This window comes from Eleginops maclovinus, chromosome 10 (genome assembly GCF_036324505.1).
Source record: "Eleginops maclovinus isolate JMC-PN-2008 ecotype Puerto Natales chromosome 10, JC_Emac_rtc_rv5, whole genome shotgun sequence".
NCBI classification, from domain to species: Eukaryota; Metazoa; Chordata; class Actinopteri; order Perciformes; family Eleginopidae; genus Eleginops; species Eleginops maclovinus.
This window is the reverse complement of record NC_086358.1, coordinates 16570743-16594420: the sequence shown is the minus strand read 5'-3', so window position 1 is coordinate 16594420 and position 23678 is coordinate 16570743. Positions and strand designations below refer to the sequence as shown.

The following is a 23678-nucleotide window of genomic DNA, read 5'->3' as shown; positions in this document are numbered from 1 at the left end:
GTCCGTGTCTGTTCTGTTGTTGCAGTCTTTTTTTTTGTGAAGCCGAATTGCTTTCAAAGAACTTCCAACTACGTCTCCAAATGACAGAACTCATGAGGTCCTTCATGAGGTCCAGACATATTCTTGGAACACTAATTACATGGATCAAGTCTTAAGATTAAGATAGACCTCATGGTTTATTCTGTGGAGACGTTACATATTTTTAAAGAATATCACAACGTTTCATCCGACAACTGCAGAGAATGATGTCTGAACCTATGATTCAATATCATGCCAAAAACAGCAGGTTTTTTTCTTACTAAGTTGGCAATAATTTGTTGCAGAAGTAAAAAATCAGGCAACATTTTTGTTTAAAATAAATTCTGTCTTTTCAACAGCATTTAAGTGACATGTTTACTTGTGACAGGGTCCACGAACACGTTGAAATGTAGTCATGTAAATGATTTTCTTATGTAAATGACACAAATTTGACCTAATTTATTCTAAGCGTTTAGATGTGTTCGGTTCTGCATATCACAAAATAGGTTGCTGGGTTTTTGTTCTGGGTTTTTACTGGCTAGGGACGAGTGTGTTTGGGTCGTAAAATTTTCTTTGGAGGCCAGAGAAATGTCACGTAGCGTTGCATCCCTCAAGCGCTGTTCTTCAGGGCTGGGAACTGGACCCTTTGAACTTCCGCGCACATACAGTGAGGATATTGCGTGTAGAAAAGAAGAAAATAAAAACACAGAATCTCCTGCGAACTCTGACAAACACATGCAAGATGAGAGGATGGGGTGGCTCGGAAAAGCAAAACAAACCAAAGAAAACCTAAACAATGTGATTGGACCCCCCGACAAAGCAAACTACCTGTTACCCTTGGTTTCTCACACACCACCTGCCCTGACACACAGTATGTTTTGACGCACATCCCTCCTCCTCTGAAGTAAATTCTTAGACTCAGATGTCTGGAGGGGGATATTTTTAGATCTATGCTGTACCACACAACGTCTTCCTTCCTTTCAGGACCATCTCTCAGACTTCAGGGAGCAAAGTACAGTTTGGAAAACCCCTATCCTGCCTTCTGAGAGAGTAATATAAAATCTGTACACTTCAGGCAAATCAGACCACCTCTCAAGGCGAAGGTCAGGGATCGGGAGATGTTGTGTTTATTTTTAATAACCCCACAACTGGCTCTTTTTTCTGCTTCAACAATGTGTTTTCTCCTTGATCCCTTTAACGTCATTTGAGCTTCCCCTTCCTTTACTGCAGAGCCCTTTGCACTTAAATGGCTTAATCATTCATTTTGAAGTGCGCCGAACTGTGCATGCAGCCTGTTGCTCCTGATAACTGTTATATCCTATGAAAGCTTATTGACCTTAATTTATTGCATCAGTTATAGGTATAATGAGAGTGAAAAGAGGCTTAAGGTCCTTAATACAGCGGCTAACTTTGCAAACCCTCATATTTGCTCTTTATGTCTCATCCTCGATCGAGAATCTTCAAGCTACAGTTTTCCAAAACGTCCTGACAGAATCGGTTAATGTAATTATCCATCCATCCATCTTCTCCCGCTTTTCCGTCAGGGTCGCAGAGGTAACAGCTCCAGCAGAGAGCCCCAAACTTTCCTTTCCCTGGCCACATCAACCAGCTCTGACTGGGGGATTCCAAGGCGCTCCCAGGCCAGCGAAGAGATATAATCCCTCCACCTGGTCCTAGGTCTACCCCTCGGGCTCTTCCCAGCTGGACGTGCCTGGAACACCTCCCCAGGTGGCATCCTCACTAGGTGCCCGAACCACCTCAACTGGCTCCTTTCAACGCGAAGGATCAGCGGTTCTACTCCGAGTCCCTCCCAGATGACTGAACTTCTCACCTTATCCCTAAGGGAGATGCCAGCCACCCTGCGGAGAAATCCCATTTCGGCCGCTTGTATCCGCGATCTCGTTCTTTCGGACATGACCCATCCTTCATGACCATAGGTGAGGGTAGGAACGAAGATGGCCCGGTAGACAGAGAGCTTTGCCTTCTGACTCAGCTCTCTTTTCGTCACAACTGTGCGGTAAAGCGACTGCAGTACCGCTCCCGCTGCTCCGATTCTCCGGCCCATCTCACGCTCCATTGTTCTCTCACTCGAGAACAAGACCCCGAGATACTTGATACTTCACTTGGGGTAAGGCTTCATTCCCTACCTGGAGTGGACAATCCATTGGTTTCCTGCTGAGAACCATGGCCTCAGATTTGGAGGTGCTGATCCTCATCCCAGCCGCTTCACACTCGGCCGCGAACCGATCCAGTGAGTGCTGAAGGTCACAGACCGATGAAGCCATTAGGACCACATCATCTGCAAAAAGCAGTGGTGCAATCCTTAGCCCACCGAACTGCAAACCCCCTCCCCCACGACTACGCCTCGAAATCCTGTCCATGAATATCACAAACAGGATTGGTGACAAAGCGCAGCCCTGGCTGCGGCCAACCCTCACCGGAAATCGGTCCGACGTGCTGCCGAGGACCCGGACACAGCTCTCGCTTTGAGAGTACAGAGATTGGATGGCCCTGAGCACATGTAGACCGGATGAGCGTACTCCCAGGCCCCCTCCAGCATCCTTGCGAGAGTGAAAAGCTGGTCCGTCGTTCCACGGACCAGCTTTGATGTAATTAGTCATTATTAATACTGTTAACAGTGGTAAACACCCTTTTCATGATGACTTTGAATGCGCACTCAGTCGAGCTGTCCAAACAATCTCCAATTTCCTTCAAGTAAATGTATTTATTTACTGTCGACCACTGACCACTGAATATATTTGCTTATTGTTACACTATGTAGCTTATTTTAAGTGAATCCACATACAGTACACCATCCCGAAAACTACTTAATTATATATAAATATAGCAAATAATATTACACAGATATAAATATATATATATATATATATATATATATATATATATCAAAACTGTGAGCAATTAAAAGAATATTTCTGCGATTAAAAAATGGACATTGAAGGCCTTAGGGGGGAAGTGGTTCAGTCTGTAGAGACTTGAACCAGTTCACCTCCTGGTTCACCTCCACTCCTGGGCCTGCCGAGGCGCCCTTGAGTAAGGCACCGAACCCCCAACTGCTCCATGGCGCCAGCTAGATTGGCTGCTTATAACTGTGTGTATTACCCATTCAACGATTTTACTGCATTTCTTTTTGTAGCTTTTACACGGAAATATGTCTAGATTTTTGGCTAACTATCACTATTGAACTTTGAACCACCAAAATGTGTGTTGACTTCCTTCAACAGAGAAAACATTTTTCAGTTTCGCACCCACTCACAAATTAAAGAAAGAGCTTCAGTTTCGGTTTTTGATGTTTGGATTACAGATTGGGCCTGTATTAACAAACAGCAGCCACACCTGTTAATTCAATAAACATTTACTCTGGGATGTGTTGCTTTCCTGCTGCTGTGACTTCCTCTTAAACTCTTTTTCCCCCCTACGCCTCTTGAGTTGTTCCCAACTGAAATTTCATATTTATAAAAAAAAAAATGTCATCAAGTCACTTAGACATTTCATAAAGTATTCATGTTGCCGGTTTTGTAGCATTGGTACGTCTTTACCAGAGGGAGCCTCCTCGCTGCACGCCTGCCATCCTGCTGCTGCTGGTTTGAATTTCAGAATATAAGCTAAGACTGGCTCCCCATACTGACAGCTGATGATCTCATGGAAACTTTTCTCAGAAGCACACTTAAAAACTGGAAAATGATTTATAATGAAATGCAGCCCCTGAGTTTTTTTTTTTTTTTCGGGGGGGAGGTGAGTTTCGGCAATGGATTCGGGACACGAGCGGGGAGTTTTTCTATTCATTAGACCTTTGACATTTATGTTTCCAAGTAACCCAAAGCAGTAATTACTTCCTGTCATTTCCAGCAGCAGAATGTCTTTTATGTTGTTATAGTAAGGTGGAAAAAAAGAGCTCCTGCAGATATGTGGGGCCTTAATGCATGTTTCACCTCTGGAGCTAACAGTAAGCAACAGGCAGTGAAAAGAAAAGCCACTCAGTGTCAAACTGTGTGACTGATAGTTCGATGTTTTTATTCTGTTCAAGGGGCCTTGTTGTGCTTTTTCTGTTTTCCCTTTCCCAGTATTATATAGGTTTTTGTGCATTTACATGTTCTGCAAATGCTAAAATCCCATCCGGAGACACACAACACCCCTGTCTGAAATACCTCCATTGGACTAGTTTGTTTAATTCCGTTACATAGTGACATCAATATGTAACACTCAAGCTTCTTTTGGGTAGCGTTCAAACATATTGTATGTGATAGGCCAAGGGGCTGGACATCTGTATGCAGTTGACCGATCACAAAAGAGCCGCCCAACCAATCAAAGCAGACTGGGCTCTGGTTTCAGACAGAGGGGGAAAAGACGTGCTGCAGCACAGACAGTATGAGAAAAATAAAGAGCTTTCTGAACATTAAAGCATGTCCCCTTTAACAGAGGGAAAGTGCTACATAAAACAAAAAACATCCTCAAAAAATCTCTGATCCCTCCGTCCTCAGGAAAAAATGACAACAAAAAACTGGGGGAAGATCTGTACTTATTTGGTCAAAAGGGGGGCGGGAATATGGATGAGGCTTTGAAGTAAGGGGGCTGGCGTTAAGGTGGAGGGGGGGGGGGGGCTGTTGGTGCACCTGCGTTATAGTCGCTCCTTGGGAAAAGGGATGAAAACAGGATCTGAAACTCAAACAACATCCTGTAAACCACCCCTCCTCCTCCTTTTCCCGCCTCCCCCCCATTCCAGTAGTGTTTATGCTGTTTTTCCTGCTCCTCTCTGTAGAAAGTGGGGGCCTGTGTGAGGATGGGATCGAGGGGAGGGGGGTGCTTCCTTCTGACTGGCCCCTGCTCATCAGCATCCACACCTCATGCTGACACACACACACACACACACACACACACACACACACACACACACACACACACACACACACACACACACACACACACACACACACACACACACACACACACACACACACACACACACACACAGTTCCAATAATTCATGTTTCATAAAGCTGCTTATTTATACGTTAATCTGAAAAACAACAATGAGTGTGACTAAGATTTGTGTAGATGCTTTTCTTGTTTGGGTAGTGTGATAGAGAGAGAATTCCCAGAATATTGTAGTTCTGGAGTCACGTACAGTAGCTCACATGCTTCCTTCCCCTGTTATTACTTCCTTTATGAATTATTTTTGTGCACATTGTGTAAATGATAAGAGTCGGCATTAAAAAAAGTGTTAAAAAAAGTGATGTTTTGCAGCTCTTCAAAAACTATGTAATATGCACCACAGGTTTTTAATTCAAGTTATACACATACATTAAAGACCATAATGAAACACAATAGTACTACACGTAGTTAGTAGTTCATAAATAAATACATACATATCTTTATAGAATAATAAGTTCAAGCATAAATGTCCTATACTGGGACATGGCGTCTTAGACACAGAAACAATAGGACAACATGTATGGGTATTACTTACAGAAAAATATGGAAAGTTCAATTAAGAAAACTAAAAGTTGAAAATAGTAAACATCTAGAAGGAGCAACAGGCTGCATGGACAGTTGGGTGCACTTGAATGATTAAGCCATTTAAGTGCAAATAATTAGATTAACCATTAAAACATAAAGTAAGTATTCAATGCGTAGTAGAAATGTTTTATTTCCTTTTTTCTTCATAAAACTGCCTTGATAATCATTATAGGCAGGGACAGGAAATGTACCACACAAATAATAATACAAATAATAATGTATTTATTTATAGAGCATAAAAAAACTATTCAAAAATACAATAAAAATACAGAATACGCCAAAATATATAAGTTAAATTAAATCAGGCCATCAAATAATGTAAAAAATTACACAATTAGTTTAGAACATAATAAAAATGACAATGAATATAACCAAAACAAATGTAAATGTTTCAACTGTAATTTATACATGTTCAGAGACTAAATCTTTGAGAAGGTTAGACAACATTTTGGAGCATAGTTAGTAAGAGTCGAGGGTAAATATGTGGAGACCTTCCCAATGGTTATTAATAAGTACATGCTTTGCACCAATTTAAGGAATGAAAAAAGTCAAATAAAAACAGAACCACTCCGTGTGTCTTGTCCCTGGGGAGAGGCTAACTACGAGTCTGACCACACACACTGAGAACGTGGTGCCTTCCCACCACACAGGAAGTGACCGACCAAAGAGGAAGTGAACATGTCCCGTTTGTGTGCAAAGGGGAAGAAGAAGTGTTAAAGTTATTAGCCGAGTGGGAGCGGTGCGTTTAGGGGGCATCCTGTGCACAACAAATGTTTCCTGCTCATGTCTACAACGCCACAAAACAACCACAGAGGGGGGCGGGGAGAGTGGAGGGAAACTGAGGAACTTTGTAACATGCGAACCTGCCCACCATCAGGTGGAAACTATACGGTGCCCTCAGGAAAATGCTCCCCAGAAAGCTGCCTCTCTATCTATACATGCAGGGAGCTCCTATAGAAGTTCTCCAACTCCTCAATGGAAAATTCATGTTTTTCATTTTAGCAGGCACATTCCTGCACACACACACGATGGGGCCCCTCCTGACGTGGAGCATGGATGGCTCGCAAAACTCAAGAGAACATCAGATTACTGCACATTATGAAATTATTGAATGAAATGTGTGGCAGCAGGATTGATAGAGCCTGTTCCCCGCCCGAGCCTCCAACATCCTGGCCGGACACACAGAGCTCAAATGATCAAATGAGGCTCATTAAAAGCGGACTAATAAGCAATTGCATGTTTTGTTTCTGCAATCTTGACAAATATAGCTCTGTTATCTTGTGGCTGCAAATTGAAAGGGTTTTACTTTATGGTCCTATTTTTTGCCCAATAGCTATAGCAGTAACCTGACTGGTCTACAACCTCTGGGTGTTGCTAAGTGGTGCATGAAGCCAAAATGGCCTGGATCTCAACAACAAAAATACCCATCATAGTATCATCCAGCAGTCTTCTGCATCCACGAAGCCCAATTGCATCATGTCAGTGAAACATAAGTTAGTAGTACAACCGTTTGGCCACTTCGGAAATTTGATTCAGCAACCGGCGAGGCCTGGGTCATTCCCGTGGTCCAAGGGTTCTTGGGACACTTTCATCACATCACCAGCCTTCACAGAACATCACAATCTTTCGTAATTCTCCCCTTGGCCTTCCCGCACCTCTTCTTTCCTCAACTGCACTGTGCTAGGGATCTATCTGTTCTTGTGATGTGTCCAAACCACTGTGACTTTTGCAGTCTAGCAGTGTCCTACAGTGTTTCAAAAAACCCTATCAGTGTCTGTATCTCCTGTTTGATTCTTTTCTATGATGCATTTTACATTTCAAATGTACCTATCTTCTTTTCAAATAAGTGTTGTACTGTAGGTCCTCTTTTCACATCCGTAGAGTCCGATGGATGTAATCATTGAGTGCATCAGTTATATATTTGTGGGCATTGAAATGCTACTTTTTAAAAATCGTATTTAGTTTTGCAAGCTGCGAAGCTGAGAAACACAAATGTATAGGGTTTCCAGCAGCTTTAATTCATGCAGTTCCTCCTCATTCACCTGAGATGAGATCTACATCAGTACATGGTTAAACCATAAACTCCAGCATGTGCACTTTGTTCGGCATCTGCCAATCGTCTCTCACTGAGAGCAGAACCCAGTTCGCCCTATTCTGGCTTCAAAATGGCAGAATTTTTACATTACATGACACTTATTAGACACTTTTATCCATTGTGACTTACATGCATTCCATACTGTGGACAATCCCTACAGGAGCAATTGGGGTGACGTGTCTTGCCCAGGGACAACATGCTGACTGCAGTGGGACTCAAACCTACTCTCCCCTGATCCGAGGATCAGCACACTATCCCACTGCGCCACAGCTCCCTATTGATATCAGGACAGAAGGTCTACATGTCTTCTGTCAGGAACTGAAAAACCCATCTGTCTTGGCGGCACCTTGGGCTATAAAGGCACTCACAATCATTTGGGTAATTGAATTGAATAACCTGTCTATTGTAAGTTGCTTTGGATACAATTGTCAGCTCAATTATATGTCAGTGAAAATGAAATGTGATTTATTGAGCAAAACGCTACCTGTTTCTGGTTACGTAGCAGAAGAGTGATTAATGATAAGAGCAACTCAGTAAGGAAGTATAGACAGACAGTTCTTTAAGATTAAATGATTCGAATGTAATAATATCACTCCTCTCTCTCTGTTTCTGTATCGTTCCGTGTCTATGTTATCGGTTCTTCTATTAATCCAAAAAGAATATAGAAATATTGAATTAATAAAATAAAATAAAAGGCTTTAGAAAACGCTGGCACCCTCATTTTTGTAAACTTCATTTGCATAATCCAGATTTGTAACTCTTATGACATCACTATGAATCATTTAGGTTATTTTCAAGGAGTTGACTAATGTCCTTTGTTACAAACATCAATACATCAGAGTAGTGTTCTTCATGATGAGTTAATATATATTCATGTGAAAAAAACTGTGCCAAAACCAAGTGCCACTTAGCATTATTTCTTTAGTGATAGTACAAGTTTCACTGGTAGAAACGCTTTTTTAAAATTGTCTTTATGTTTTTTTAGTTGAACAGATAAGGACATATAAGTACAATGTAAATTAACAACAATTATAAGTTTACAAATAATGAAAACTGTCACAAAAAAAATGGAAGGAAGGGGTTTTAGGATGCTAAAGAATTTAAAATCTAAACAATAATTAATTTGTTTTGGCAAAATACTAAAATAATAATGACATTGACAGTAGGGTCTGCAAATAACATATGAAGAGGCGTTAAGCTCTGTGTTGTCAAGGAAGGGACTATCCTTGAGAGAAATATTGTTGGCAGAGCCACAAAGTATACACCTGAGTGCTTGTTTGACATGCCACTGGTAGAAGTTTAATGACATACTGGTACAGCTCTGTGACACCTCAGCTATTTGATTCCTTAATCTGTCCTCTAAGCTTGTCCATTCCTGAGTGTCTGCTCAGACGTGTGCAGCCTGTGGGGTCCAAAGTGGCCATCGGTGCCCCCGTATCTGCCTACGTGATGTGCTACTGTGCCCATCCCTGGAACCCCACCCCTCTTTGTTTTTTGTAATTGGCAGTGACAGGTTCAGCTGTTATTAACTTCTCCTGGCATCTCACCTCTGGCACAACACTTCCCACAAATAGCATCCAGTGTGTATCTGGATGCTGCAGCTGTCTGAAATCACAAGGGTGGCAACACGAACTCTGGGCTGCTTAACTAAAGGATTGGGAAATAAAAATGTGATTGCTCTGAAATCGTAAAAAAAAATCACAATAAACTTCACATGTTACTTAAAAAAAAAGGGGTTCAATTTTATGAGGCAATAAAACAGTAACATATGGGTTTAATTGAATTGATTCTCAAAATCAGTCGAGATAAAATAAGATACATAAACATAACACATTAAAGTAAAACCTTAATTAGAAGGATACAGATACAAGAGAATAGAACACACATTTACATGTAAGTTATTATTTTTGTAGGCTATTATATTAATAGTATTTTGCATCTTATGAAAACGACAGTTAGAATAGAATAGAAAAAATAGAAATAATCAATAACCATAAGGAATATCCTTCATCTCCACAAATGATATAAAAGCAACCACTCCATTCATGCATTCTTCCTATATCGTCTTTTGATGTTAAACTCCCACGCTGACATCTAGCTGTCCCTGCAACGTAAATCAAACGCACCCTTTCTAATCAGGCGGGATATTTAAACTGCTCGTTCACCGCCGGCCTGTTTGGCCCGCAAACATTCGGGTTCACATGTATCATTTCGTAGAAAATAAGTCGTTATTAGTCCGACAATTTTACGGAGAAATGAATCCAATTTACACCCGCTGCAAGTCCACTCCTCTGCCCGTCAACAACGCCTCATACTCAGCCGCCTCTCGCACCACCTGTCGGCCTCTGATGTGGAGGCTTACCTGCTGGTTCTTTCCAGGCTCTGGGGGAATCACGACTTCACTTCCACAAGATAAGATGCTAATATGTTTATGTTTATGTTTATGTCTTGCATCTTTATTGTTCAATGCATTTATGAACAATCTGTGAGGCTCCTTAGTGTCTGCAGGGCCGTTTCTTTTATTGATGCAGCTTCTGTTTACATGTTTGTTGTTTTTTTCTGTTGATTTGGTATCAACTCGTTTTTGAGTATTTTGAATAAGGACTGAAATGGTTGTTGGTTTCCCTTTGTAGGATTTCTGTTTATGCCCTGCAAATTTGCAACAAGTGATGTTGTTTATTGACGGATGAGACTATTATACATGTGTGTCATAATGATTGCCACCTTACCTTCAGTCTTCTAAGTGTTGTCCTATTGTCTTGATTTGCAAACTCATAATGGCTTCTGTGACACAAAACCCGTATTTTAATGGATTTATGTGACATAGTGTGCTTCTGATTTAGCAGTAAACAAAACATACTGTAAATGTAGGGCCTAGTGTTATCCCGGCACATAATACCTAAGGATATCAGATGTTTATTCCTTTTATCAAAATAACAATAATGTAGGTTAATAAAATAATTGTGATATCTGGCATGGTGCATATCAGATCCATTTCTTGTCATTGAAAAAAGATTATCAGTGTGGGCTCATTATTTAAAATAATTGTATCCCTGTTAGTTGTGGGGTAAACCATAACAATATGGCATATAAAGTTGCATGTACTTGCCAGATAACATGGTAGCAAAACCTGATCCAAATTTTCTCATTTGATTTCATTTGAGCAATCTGCGTGAGCTCCACGTGGTTTTAACTTTGACCAAGTATTTTTGTTTTGTGGTGTACTAATGTTAGGGCCAAAACTCCTAGTATATGATGCAATTGCAATTTCTAAAGGCAAACATAGTTATCTTTTTTTTCATAATAATGTCAGCTGTAATAGTTGCATTTCTTGAAGTTTGATTAAAAGTGTGAAAATAAGATGGACACTTTCCATGGGAATTAACGGGAATAAACTGGGAATTTTCTAAACTGAAGGTTGGCTCTTCATAGGGAACTTAAATATAGTTGGGGAAAGTATATTTTAACATACTCTTGACTAAAACAAACAGATGCTATTCAAGTACAGTGGGGCAAAAAAGTATTTAGTCAGCCACCAATTGTGCAAGTTCTCCCATTTTAAAAGATGAGAGAGGCCTGTAATTTTTATCATAGGTATACCTCAACTATGAGAGACAGAATGAGAAAAACAAAATCCAGAAAATCACATTGTAGGATTTTTAAAGAATTTATTTCAAATTATTGTGGAAAATAAGTATTTGGTCAATAACAAAAGTTCATCTAAATACTTTGTTATATACCCTTTGTTGGCAATGACAGAGATCTGGAGACTGGCTAGGCCACTCCAGGACCTTGAAATGCTTCTTACGAAGCCACTCCTTCGTTGCCCTGGCGGTGTGTTTGGGATCATTGTCATGCTGAAAGACCCAGCCACGCTTCATCTTCAGTGCCCTTGCTGATGGAAGGAGGTTTTCACTCAAAATCTCACGATACATGGCCCCATTCATTCTTTCCTTTACACGGATCAGTCGTCCTGGTCCCTTTGCAGAAAAACAGCCCCAAAGCATGATGTTTCCACCCCCATGCTTCACAGTAGGTATGGTGTTCTTTGGATGCAACTCTGCATTCTTTCTCCTCCAAACACGACGAGTTGAGTTTTTACCAAAAAGTTATATTTTGGTTTCATCTGACCATATGACATTCTCCCAATCCTCTTCTGGATCATCCAAATGCCCTCTAGCAAACTTCAGACGGGCCTGGACATGTACTGGCTTAAGCAGGGGGACACGTCTGGAACTGCAGGATTTAAGTCCCTGGTGGCGTAGTGTGTTACTGATGGTAGCCTCTGTTACTTTGGTCCCAGCTCCCTGCAGGTCATTCACTAGGTCCCCCCGTGTGGTTCTGGGATTTTTGCTCACCGTTCTTGTGATCATTTTGACCCCACAGGGTGAGATCTTGCGTGGAGTCCCAGATCGAGGGAGATTAGCAGTGGTCTTGTATGTCTTCCATTTTCTAATAATTGCTCCCACAGTTGATTTCTTCACACCAAGCTGCTTACCTATTGCAGATTCAGTTTTCCCAGCCTGGTGCAGGTCTACAATGTTGTCTCTGGTCTCCTTTGACAGCTCTTTGGTCTTAGCCATAGTGGAGTTTGGAGTATGACTGTTTGAGGTTGTGGACAGGTGTCTTTTATACTGATAACGAGTTCAAAAAGGTGCCATTAATACAGGTAACGAGTGGAGGACAGAGGAGCCTCTTAAAGAAGAAGTTACAGGTCTGTGAGAGCCAGAAATCTTGCTTGTTTGTAGGTGACCAAATACTTATTTTACCGAGGAATTTACCAATTAATTCATTAAAAATCCTACAATGTGATTTCCTGGATTGTTTCCCCCATTCTGTCTCTCATAGTTGAAGTGTACCTATGATAAAAATTACAGGCCTCTCTCATCTTTTTAAATGGGAGAACTTGCACAATTGGTGGCTGACTAAATACTTTTTTGCCCCACTGTACCATTCCTCAATCACATGCACATAGCACACTGCTTATGCATGGCTATTGAGACCACACCCCCTACAGGCACTGTGCATTCCTCCATCACATGCACATGTGATTTCTAGTAGTCTGGACCACACTTTTGAGCCCAAAGCACAAGACTATTGAAGCCACACATTTGAGCCTGTGGAATACACAAAGTGAAGTAAGGTTTGATGATATTATAGGGTAATGTATTTATTTTGTGTTTAAATTGCAAATATCACATACAAATGTATTCATCTAGTAGATAGCTAGCTGATAACTTAGATGCTAAATAAGCCATAGCTAGCATCACTTCATTTACCATCTATGAGGCACTCTTGTAAAGATGCTAGCTACCTCAAAGGTGATGCTGTTTTTTTCTGCCTCCTGCAAGATGTTTTGAAGGTCATTCCAGTTGTTTAGCTAGCCTAATTATTTATATATCTATTCATGCCGTTGCATCAATTCCCAGTTAGTTCCCATAAATTCCCATTAATTCCCCAAAATTCCCAGCTTAACTTCCCATGGAAATTTACCGGAAATGTTCCGCCCCTTTGCAACCCTAAATAATACCTATCACCATGATATTTCTGTGGAAATATATTTATACCAGCATGCAAGAGGGCCAAAGTGAAGGATGCTAAATATCAATTCTGCATTCTCTCTTTCCACATGTACTGTAGCGTATAAGAATATAGCACATAAGTTAAAGCTCCTTTAATGCTACTACAGTCTCCATCAGTGTTGACCTTCACACAGATGATTTACAGACCAGTGAGTGTGACCAACCTGATACTGTTGGAGAGGCTCAAGGCCGCTGCTGTAGGAACTGAGGTTTAGCATCCCTTGTAGAAGTATTCGTCACAATGCTGCTGCGCCTTGTTTTAAACTCTACCCGAGAACAACAAGGCTTCTCCGTGCTTACAGTGACAATGTGGAGGTCACACTGAGTGACCCGGTGAAGGATCCACAGAGTCAGTGCAGGATGAGGAGTGAGAGGCCTTAGTAAAACTCCTCAGGCTTTAAAATGTAAACATGATTGGAGTGACACACGTGAAGTGTTGTCGCGTGCCCACGTCCCCTACACGAGTGTTCTATAGGAGACCCTTTATTTTAGAAGCATGACGGCATGGGACACCAACTCGGGACTACCAGCCGTTGTTGATGCTGTTCTGTTTTTTACAACTTCAAATCAATCAGAATAATAAAAAACATATCGTATTAAAACAGTTTTAAATAAATGGGTGATTAGTTATAGTAGCATATGCTTAAGATAAGATGTACTTTATTGACCCCAAACTGGGAAATGTTAACATTGCAGCAGCAAAACAAAACAAGGCATTGCACATTATTAGAAATAAAACCATTCTAAAATATAAACATCTCAAAATAGAATAGCCAGCATTAGAGAGTAAAAAATATACTGGATTTTGAATGATGATAACACATTTGATATTTAAAAAAACATATGATGGTGATATTAAGGATGATGGATTATTGTTCTTGTACAAATATAAAATCATCAGATATTTTTTATAACGATGGCTTTAAGCCCCTATAATCAAAAGATGTATTGATTTGTAATGTTATAACAACGGTAAATGTGTTGCTTATTAGATTTACAGAGAATAATCAGCTGAATCTGTAGCTCCCCCTTTATAGAGCTTCATGTTGAATTTCAGCTCATTATTTATCTGGCTCTTAATGCTCCTATAGCAGCTTTTCAAACTGTTTTTATAACAAAAGCTCTCAAAACTATTCATAAGATACACACCCTATCATCAGGGCTGGGAATTAATACAGCCGCTGAAAAAATTAAGAGACCACTCCAATTTTTTCTTAAATCTTTATCTCTACATGTGTGGTAGCCATTCCAGTGTCTTTTGAATTCCAACACAGAAAAACATTTCCAGTAGTTTATAGAATCAAATAGGAAAAAATCATTTAACTCAAAAGACGTATTTATGAAAAATGAAACAAAAGAAACTGCTAATGCTGAAGTGGTCTCTTAATTTCATCCGGGGCTGTATATGCTACTGTTAGAAAGGCATTATGTTGGAATTTTAGGAAATAGGTCATAGATTTAAAGACAAACCGCCCTATGCATTAAATCTGGGGACAGAAACTTGGTTCACCTTTTGAATTGATCACATTATACATAACAGATTTTGGAGAATCTTAGTGTGTCATGAATCGTTCCATTCCAAATATATATAGGGAAAGGAGCAGAAATGCTAATAAATGAATGGAATCTTATTTTTACTCACGAAAAGATAATTTCAACAACAGTCATAGCATACAATATCCGAATAAGAAATCCTTTATTATTCCCACAGTGGGGAAATTTACACTTGTTACAGCAAAAGTGGCATAGCAGGTAAGAAAGGCATGCAATAACACAGAATAATCTAACATATTAGTATATAGAAGAAAAACACAGATAAGTTATTAATTATTAATGATTAAGTACTCATCCATGGCTAAATATATGATGAGCAGCAACTTCTGAATATAGTGAAGACGTAAATAATTAAGGCAATGCAAGTAAAATGCAGAAGTAAGTAAACTGTGTACATGTTAGATAAAGAATAAAATAAATACCGTACAGTAGAATAAATACTGCATACTGCGGAATACAAACATAAACATGTATTATTGACAGTCCTATTCTCTGGGGATAAAATGCCAGGTCTGGGTGCTGCTGAGAAGGATTAAATCTAAAGTTTTTTGTGAATTGATGGGATCAGCGTAACTACAAAGACGGACCAGACGAGTGTTTAAGAGCGGGAATGTTTTGAGTGAATGGGGGGGGTGCAGCCTCTCACATTTTCTCCCCTTGTGGTTCCGTTGTATCAAATGTCTCCTGCTCCTCTTTTTTCCACTCACTCTTCCTCTGTGTAACTGAAGACCACACAACACAACTGGCTGTGTCTCGGGGTAAAATTGAAACATCAAAGGGGGGGTTGGGGGTTTGGGGAGGGCAGCTGAATGAATAAAAAGAGACTGGACTATTTTTTCCCTCCTTCTGCTACTTTAACTCGGCACGTTTTTTCCATCTGGAAACCCTGAGTGATCATGTTTCCTGATTTGTTTCCCCTTGTTAAAGAGAAAATAGAAAAGCAGGGGTTAAATTTAGATTTAGACAATCTCTGCTTGGAAACGGTAGCCTTCTACAACTATGGGGGTCACTGCATCTGTCTGGCTTTATTTATGTCCCTGCAAATAGCAGAGAGGAGGGATGGGTTGACCTTGATCAAAGACCAGTAGTTATCATTGAATTCGCTACTTGCACCGGTGACTACACCATGTGGGGCTATGTCAATCAGGCCTTTCATGGTGCAGTGAGATTTTTAGGTGGAGTACATCTCACTTTGCAGGAGTAGTGAGGATGATGTCTGACACTTGAGCTCAGTGCAGTCCAAGATCACCTGGGTGTCTCGGAAAAAATCTCTAAATTCCTCAGGGAGGTAAGCTTGCACTTCTGCAGGTGTGAGCCAGATGCACTGAGACCCCAGTGCAGTGGCTAGAAAACTTGTCCATGTTGCAATAATGCGGCTCCAGGGTTTCCCCCAGAAAATGTGTTAGTCAAGGTGGTGAGGGGGGGGGACGTACTCATCTCCGGGGGGGGGCCGGAAGTCGGCCGGCTGTCGGCCGGCTACGTCGCATGAAGAAGCCGGCGATTTTGGGCTGAGTTTTTCGATCCATTTGGCTGTGAACATTGCGAGAGAAAATTACGTGCAAATGTCAAAGGCAGGCTAGGCTATAATAATATAGCCACGTGTAAACGTTAAACACAATTAGCCTTGATAAGAAAACATTACGCTTATCCAGGTAGCCTACTAGTGAACAGTTGACAGACTATTATTAGACTAGTATAGAATTCAATAATAATCTTACCTTGATACGACAGGTTGTCAGCCATCCAAATAGTAGTCTTTCCGAAAAATGCTGGTTTTGAAGGATGTTGGTCGAACGATGATAGCACAATGACATATACCACTAGATGCCGCTGTTCGGACGCATCACGCGATTCAGAGGCATATTTGGAGGCATAGCCCCACATTTTAAAACGTTTCTTTTATTTGTTTTTTGTTTTTTATTTTAAAATGCGTTCTGCAGAGAAGATAGACTGTCAGTCACGGTTTGGAATGAAAGGTAGAAAACATGAAAGAGTAAAACGGCGAATATCGCTATAGGCCTATATCTATATAATTTTTTTTTTTTTTTCTGGAGACGTGACGTTAGTCAAGGCGGCAACCCCGTGTTGTTAAGGCGGCCGCCTTAACAGGAAAGCGCTGTGGGAAACCCTGCGGCTCACTGTGGACTGGTGTATGTGGAATCGATGCGCCATGTCCCTTTACTTCAAACCAACCGTCAGGAAGACGAGGAAAAGAAAGAACTCGTCGAATGGCTGAAGCTGCTGTCTCTGGAAGGTTAAAAAAAAAGGTTACTCCGTTAAGTTATAAACTAGTAAGGCTGTGCTCTAATTGTTTGGCTAAATGTTTTGTAATGGTTATGTGTACATACCCTAGGAACAACTGTGAGTTGCGGTAATGCACTGGTGTATTTAAAGGGGGCTGAGTCCTTCAGTGTAACCTTCTGTAAATGCAACATTGCATTTACAGAAGGTTATTTGGCATCCCACCCGTTTGTTACTACAAAGCACATTCAGACCATAACCTGCCGTTGATGGACGTGCAGGTGTGGCCACTTCTTCGTTTCGCTTGGCAGCCGATTTGGCTCTTGAGACCCGAACCATTTTGTAAACGGAAGGCTCAATCAAACCCCAAAACGCCATCAGGTGGTCATAGCTTGGAAATCTATTCACAAAGATACATCATGTCAGTTATTAATTAACATAGTAAATACAACCATACACTGTCACCAAAATAATGTTTGCTGTAACAACTAAGCCAATGTCTCATCTCGTATGCTACTTAACATTCAGATAAACTGATTAAGAAGCTATTTGTGCTGCATTTTATCTGTAACGTTAGGCTACTTTTTAAACAACAATGCGTCCGCATGACACACAGGCTACAGCGGTCACGCATTAGGCACATTCACTTTTTTATTAAGACTTACGATAGGATTCTTTATAATTTAACGGATGTTTACTTTGGTTAATGTCAAACAGTTAGCTGAATAGCACTATTTAGGTCTAACGATACCTGGTATAAAATCGGATGCAGTGATGTCGGTAACTTCGAAAAGGTAATCTGATTAGTGATTACAGATTACTCCTTTAAAAAGATTACACCTTTAAAAAGAAACGCGTTACTCTAATCTGACCACTTTTTTCAGTAACGAGTAATCTAACGTTACTATTTCCCAAACCTGTAATCATGTAATAAAGTAACTTGTAATCTAATTTAGTTACTTTTAAAATCAAGTAATCAGTAAAGTAACTACGTTACTTTTTAAAGGAGTAATCTGTAATCACTAATCAGATTACCTTTTCGAAGTAACTGTGGCAACACTGATCGGATGTCCGCGTCGGAGCCAGCAAACCGCTGTAAGCCAAACTCTCGCTGGACACGTAACGCCTGTATTTCCTTTCTCAGATCCTCTACTTCTTTGGACAGGTCTCTTGGAGCTGATGCAGACATGTCAAGTGCAGACGGTTCAGGGACTAGTAGTCGTTATCCTTAGTGCCATCGGTGTGCTGTTCTTGCTCCTCAGGAGGGACTCGTTCAATGGGCCGCTCTGTTCTCTGCCACACATTACGCCGTGGTTTTTCAACGGTATAGCCATTCCATTGAAAAAGCTAACAAGCCTTCTCCGACCATCAAGGGTCGTTGGCTCTATGAGTTGATCGGCGGCAAAGTGTCTGCTGCAGACCTTTGTGTGAGAGGAGATGGTGAAACTATCCCGACGTATGTTCACCGGCCACTGTCTTCTCAGGTCGGGATGGTTTGGAAAGCCATGGAAACTCAAAATACCATTACATTTCGATGATGCCGAACAAAGCGGAACACAACAATGTTCGGAGTATTTCTTCTCCTGTTTTTGAAAATGCATTGTGTTATGGGTATTCATGGCAAAATATTACCTCAGGAGCTGTAGCTAGCTAGTTTGAAGTAAACAAATAGACCGGAATTGGCCGAGCCGTATTATTTGGAGTCGGAAGTACGTCACAAAGCTTAGTGCAAGTAGCGAATTGTGTGAAATTAAATATAATTTAAGGATTTAAGTGTGTTGTTATTGGAGGATGAAAACATGTCATGAATCACTGGTCCGATCACATTTTAGTGTCCTCGTTTTTCCCCCGTTGTGTTTAGAGCTTCTTGCAGCGTTTGTTATTTGGAGTGTTTTGTTTATGCAGCACTTTTGGTAAACGCTGTTCATGTTTCTCCATCATGTTGTCAATTTTGAGAAGATGTACACATTTTGGCCCCTGTGGGCCACCGTAGGATAGAACCCAGAAATGGCAAGAAATGCCTAACCTTTCTTCCTGATATGTTTGTTGTACTCATTTAAGTGGATTCGGCAAGCAATATGCCCGACCACATTCTGGCGAAAATACTGCATTAGAGTGAAGTGGAACATAATAGTTTGTTCATGTTTTAAAGCTGCTGAGTCATATATTGCACCTCAAACAACAAATAAATCCAGAGTTAGAGTCTCTTTACTTCCTCTACAGAAGAAAGGAGGGTAAAGGAAACTAATTCAGACATCTCAGTTTCAGTGTAAGCCTGCTGCCTCCCAATCATCCATCCCCTATTTATTCTCAGGGCAAATCTGCATTTTTTGGACGAGGGCGCACGCCGACACCAAGCACCCTTGTTATCCGGTTCAGACAAAAGCATAAATATAATACTTGAAAGAATATGAACAGGGGACAAGGTTTGTAGATGTTCTACTTTTGTTGTATTCAATTTAATTTTAGTATGAAATGCATGTATTATTTTACATTCAAAACTGTCTATCGTCATATTTTACACCAACTGAGAGTGCTGGAAAGCAAACTGTTAGATTGGCGTGAAAATATGTTTTTTTTTAAATGCTATAGGCCAACGAAGAAATATTGATTGAACTGCAATATTGCTTTTAATAGAAACGTGCTGTGGATTTTGGTTAATTCTATCTTTTATTTAAATATATGTTATCTTTACATCCATATAGAGTTATTTAAGTGTAAAACAATCCTGCATAGCCATCATTGGAATCTGCATGTAGAAATACAAATACTATGTGTGTCATATTAATTTAGCCTTATTAATTAGCCTTATAAGAACAGACATGCAAAAAAGAAAGAAAAAGGACAAAGCTATCCAGCTTTGAAATGTTGATTTTAAAATTTGAATGTCAATGTTATATGTAGAGTTTCTGATTATGCAATACAGCCTTAGATACCGATCCATTTAAAATCTGCCTCAATACTTGAGATCATCTCGGGACATCTTGCTATTTTTACTCCTTCTCTCCCCCAGTAGAGACTCCTGTGTGATCCTCCTGGTTTTACTGACTCGGCATTCTTTATTTTCCTCCTGAACCCAGCCCACACTTTAAGCCCATGGTGGTAAACACTTCTCACTTCTGTGTGATTGACATGACACATCTGACCTTCCCCTAATCATCAGCAATGAGTGAGAGGTGGAAAAAATATGATCCCTGCTGATTCACCATTAGTGTGGCAGTTATAACAGACGTGGAAAATATTTTGTTATTCCCATCTGAGATGTTAAATGGGCCACAGTTATTTTAATGGCCGAGGTGGGAGACACAAAGCAGGGTAACCCAAGCCAGAGTATCTGCGGCACGCGTTGTTTACTCCCAGCTCAAGACAGGGCCTTTTTTTAAATAAACTATTTTGGAAACTACCCTTTGAGTGGAAGGCGAAACACAATATTTACCTGTCATGAAACGGGGACAGCTGCCCGTACTCAAGCCGTACACAAAGCCGAGGTCGGCAGGGCAGCTATGAATCATGGGAGTTAAGCAGGCTTCTGGATGGTTTTAAAAAGTGATGAGTATGGTTTCCTGGAACCTGCAGAGAAATAAGGAGGATTGTCACTTCCGCTGTTGCAATGTGGGTCAATTTGACTTCACCAACATTGAGTAAGAGAACATGGTTTTGTAACTTCTCTGTGGGAAAAATACCAAAGAGGAAGACTATATGTGCCCGAAAGAGTGCACTGCTGCCCTACATGGGCTTGTTTTAATAATCAACATTTTATGATTTCCCTATAATGCTCATTTTTAGCTTCATATTTGTGTTTACTTCCTCTACTGTGACATTTCTACATGCTTTAATGTTCAAAAAGCGCTTTATTTTTCTCATACTGTCTTTGCTGCAGCACCTCTTTTCACCTTTTGTCTGAAACCAGAGCGCAGTCAGCTCTGATTGGTTAGCTGGCTGGCTCTGTTGTGATTGGTCAACCGCTTAGAGATGTGTCAAAAATGTCCTTGCCATTATCATGTACAATTGTTGGAGTGCTAGCTTATAGAAGCTCAAGTGATGCCACTATGTTACAGAAGTAAACAAACGAGTCCAATGGAGGTCTTTTAGGCAGGGGGGATTTACATGCACAAAAACCTATATATTACACTACAGCTAAGGGAAATCCCATATAAGCACAATAGTGCCTCTTTAAAATGCACTGCATACACTATATTCTTTCCTGATGAAAAAAAAACAGCCGATTAAGTTTAGGTGCTACTGCGAGTTCTTACACGTTTTTTTCTTTAGGACAAGCGTCTGAAGTCGGGGGGACTTTTAGGATCTTTGAACAAAAGCGAAAAATATCTGTAGAGGTCTTCTCCGTACTGTATGCTACGCTGTTTTTGTCTTTAACGTGGCAGTCTTGCAATTCGTGCAGGGGTGTAGAATTACAATGATCAAAGTTGAAAGCTCACTTTGACCGGTTTAAGGTTTAGAAATAAAATGGTGACATGCATAATTCTGCAACTCAGTTCCAACTTTTGAGCCCTGAGTCTCACACATACAATGTTGCAGATGCAAAATCTACAACATGCATGAGTGTTATCCATCACATATACACTGCAGATAAACCTCATTGTGTTCAGAGTGTCATATGGAAGCCTTGAACAGTGGAGACCTTGTGATGAAGGTGAACTCACATAGGTCTGCAGCTCCGCTGGGCCGTGCTGCGATAAAACCGCCGGAGGAGCTGACGTAGGCCGGTGTCCGGCCCTGGCCCGCTGGCTGAATGCCTGTAAACAGCTCCTCCACTCAGTCACACCGACTCCCACAGCAGCTGGTTCCACCTATTGTTCCCCGCTGCCGGAGAGAGCGTCATAGGCCGCACAGCGACACCTCGCAAGATGTCCCCAGAGTGACCCGGGGCACCTCTTTCACACACTTCATCTCAATCTGTCAGGAAAAAGGCCCTGAGTGCGTAGTGGAGAATTCTACTGCAGGTTTCACTAAACTGAGAGACTCCTGCAGGACTCTATGACCTGGAAGACGGAGGGAAAGTTCACTTCAATGCTTAGCTGGATGCACATGTCGGACATACTTTTAAACAGGGCTGCAACCCTTATTTTCATTATGGATGCATCGGCACACTTTATTTATTATACTGCAAAAAACTGAAACATTTCCCTCCTAGCTCCTCACCATCAAAAGTGATGTTTAAAGGTTCTTTTTTGAAAGTCCAAAACCCACAGATATTCATTTTAATATAATGTTTAAGAGATTACCAGGAAATATCCAAACGTACCGTAACCCTGTAGTACATACGTTCGCAAAATCAAATTTTATGAATCTCTGTGCACATTTCGGACAAAATAATAGCTTTTTCTGTGAAACTTTAATTGTTGCAGCTCTAATTTTAAAGCAAGTTTTGACGGTTGAATATTGATACCGAGTGGTTCGTTCTATATAGGTTCCACAGGCCTATACCCTTTAGTTTTTAAGTGTAGTTCTATCCTTTACTGAACTCCTTTTTGTGTTTGTAGCAACAACCAGCAGTATTTATACATGCCCTTTAAACAGGCACTCTGTAGTCCAGTTTACAGAAGCATATATTAATCCTACAGCAACAGTGTGCTAAATTGGCACCAGTGGTTGTGAAACATACTACAGATTGTGTTTGAGAGTGTGTGAGACTGTTTGGAGAAGCTGTCGTTGGTCAACTGTGAGTGCAGGAATGTGAGTCAGACAGGTGTACAGTGCTATGGCTCTGCACACTACACACGCCTACTGCAAGAAAGGAGTGTATCAAACAAAGCCCGAAGTGTTAGTGCCCTGTGTGACCTCAGCAGTCCGCATGTTGCCACTGTTTTCACTGTGTGTTTTTCTTTAGTCGCTGTGGAAATCTATTACAGGAAATCTGCGGTAGGATCTGAATCCGGCCCTTCCTTCTATCTTTTTCCTGAAGTTAGGAAGTCCCTGTGTATATATAGATCACAGCTGTCCACTGTGGAAATATTCAAGGCCTGGAATGGCTCAGGGAAGATGACAGCTACCAAACTTAAACATGCAGAGCCATTTTTTTTTTTTTTTCCCATGAGATTTGAGGTTAGCAAAAGCCCCGTTTGTTAGGCTTGGCTTCACCTGTCTATTAAAGTGTCTGTTAAAAAAATGAGCTTCTTCAAAACAGTTTTAAACAAAAACATGTGAGGATGTTTCCTTGAGCTCAAATGAATAATATGTCCAATAATTAAGTACACATTAGCTACAGCCTTTACTAATAACAAACACATAACATTTAGTCTAGGTCTGAAACTATTTGTTGTTAATCTATTAGTGTTATTCAGTGTTTTAGTCATTCAATTACTATATATTAAAAGTGCCACACTTAGGTTCCAACTTCTAAAATGCAATAATTTATGTAACGATGTCTTTGTTTTATATAATTGATATTTTTCTTTTAAAATAATGATTTACTTTTTTCAAATAAATATGTAATTAAAGTAGGTATTGTGTTTGGAACTGTTTGTTAAATACATTTAGATTTCCCCTTGAGCCCTGGCAATAAGGGATTTTTCTAGCATTATTTCCCCGTTTTTTGTACTCAGTAAATCTAAAAAATAAAATAATGTTGTTACAGCCCTATTTAAAAAACAACAACAGTACAACAGGGCTAAGAGTTGCGTTTATTT

At 40.5% G+C, this 23678-nt stretch overlaps 1 protein-coding gene across 1 annotated transcript; it reads right to left on the bottom strand.

The window, feature by feature from the left end:
* Positions 1-16189: 16189 nt before the first annotated feature.
* Positions 16190-18629, bottom strand: LOC134871106 (THAP domain-containing protein 3-like). Its single transcript, XM_063893704.1, is given in 4 exon segments — positions 16190-16317; positions 18064-18243; positions 18246-18377; positions 18380-18629. Coding segments are annotated over 4 exon segments (690 nt in total).
* Between the last annotated feature and the right edge of the window lie 5049 nt (positions 18630-23678).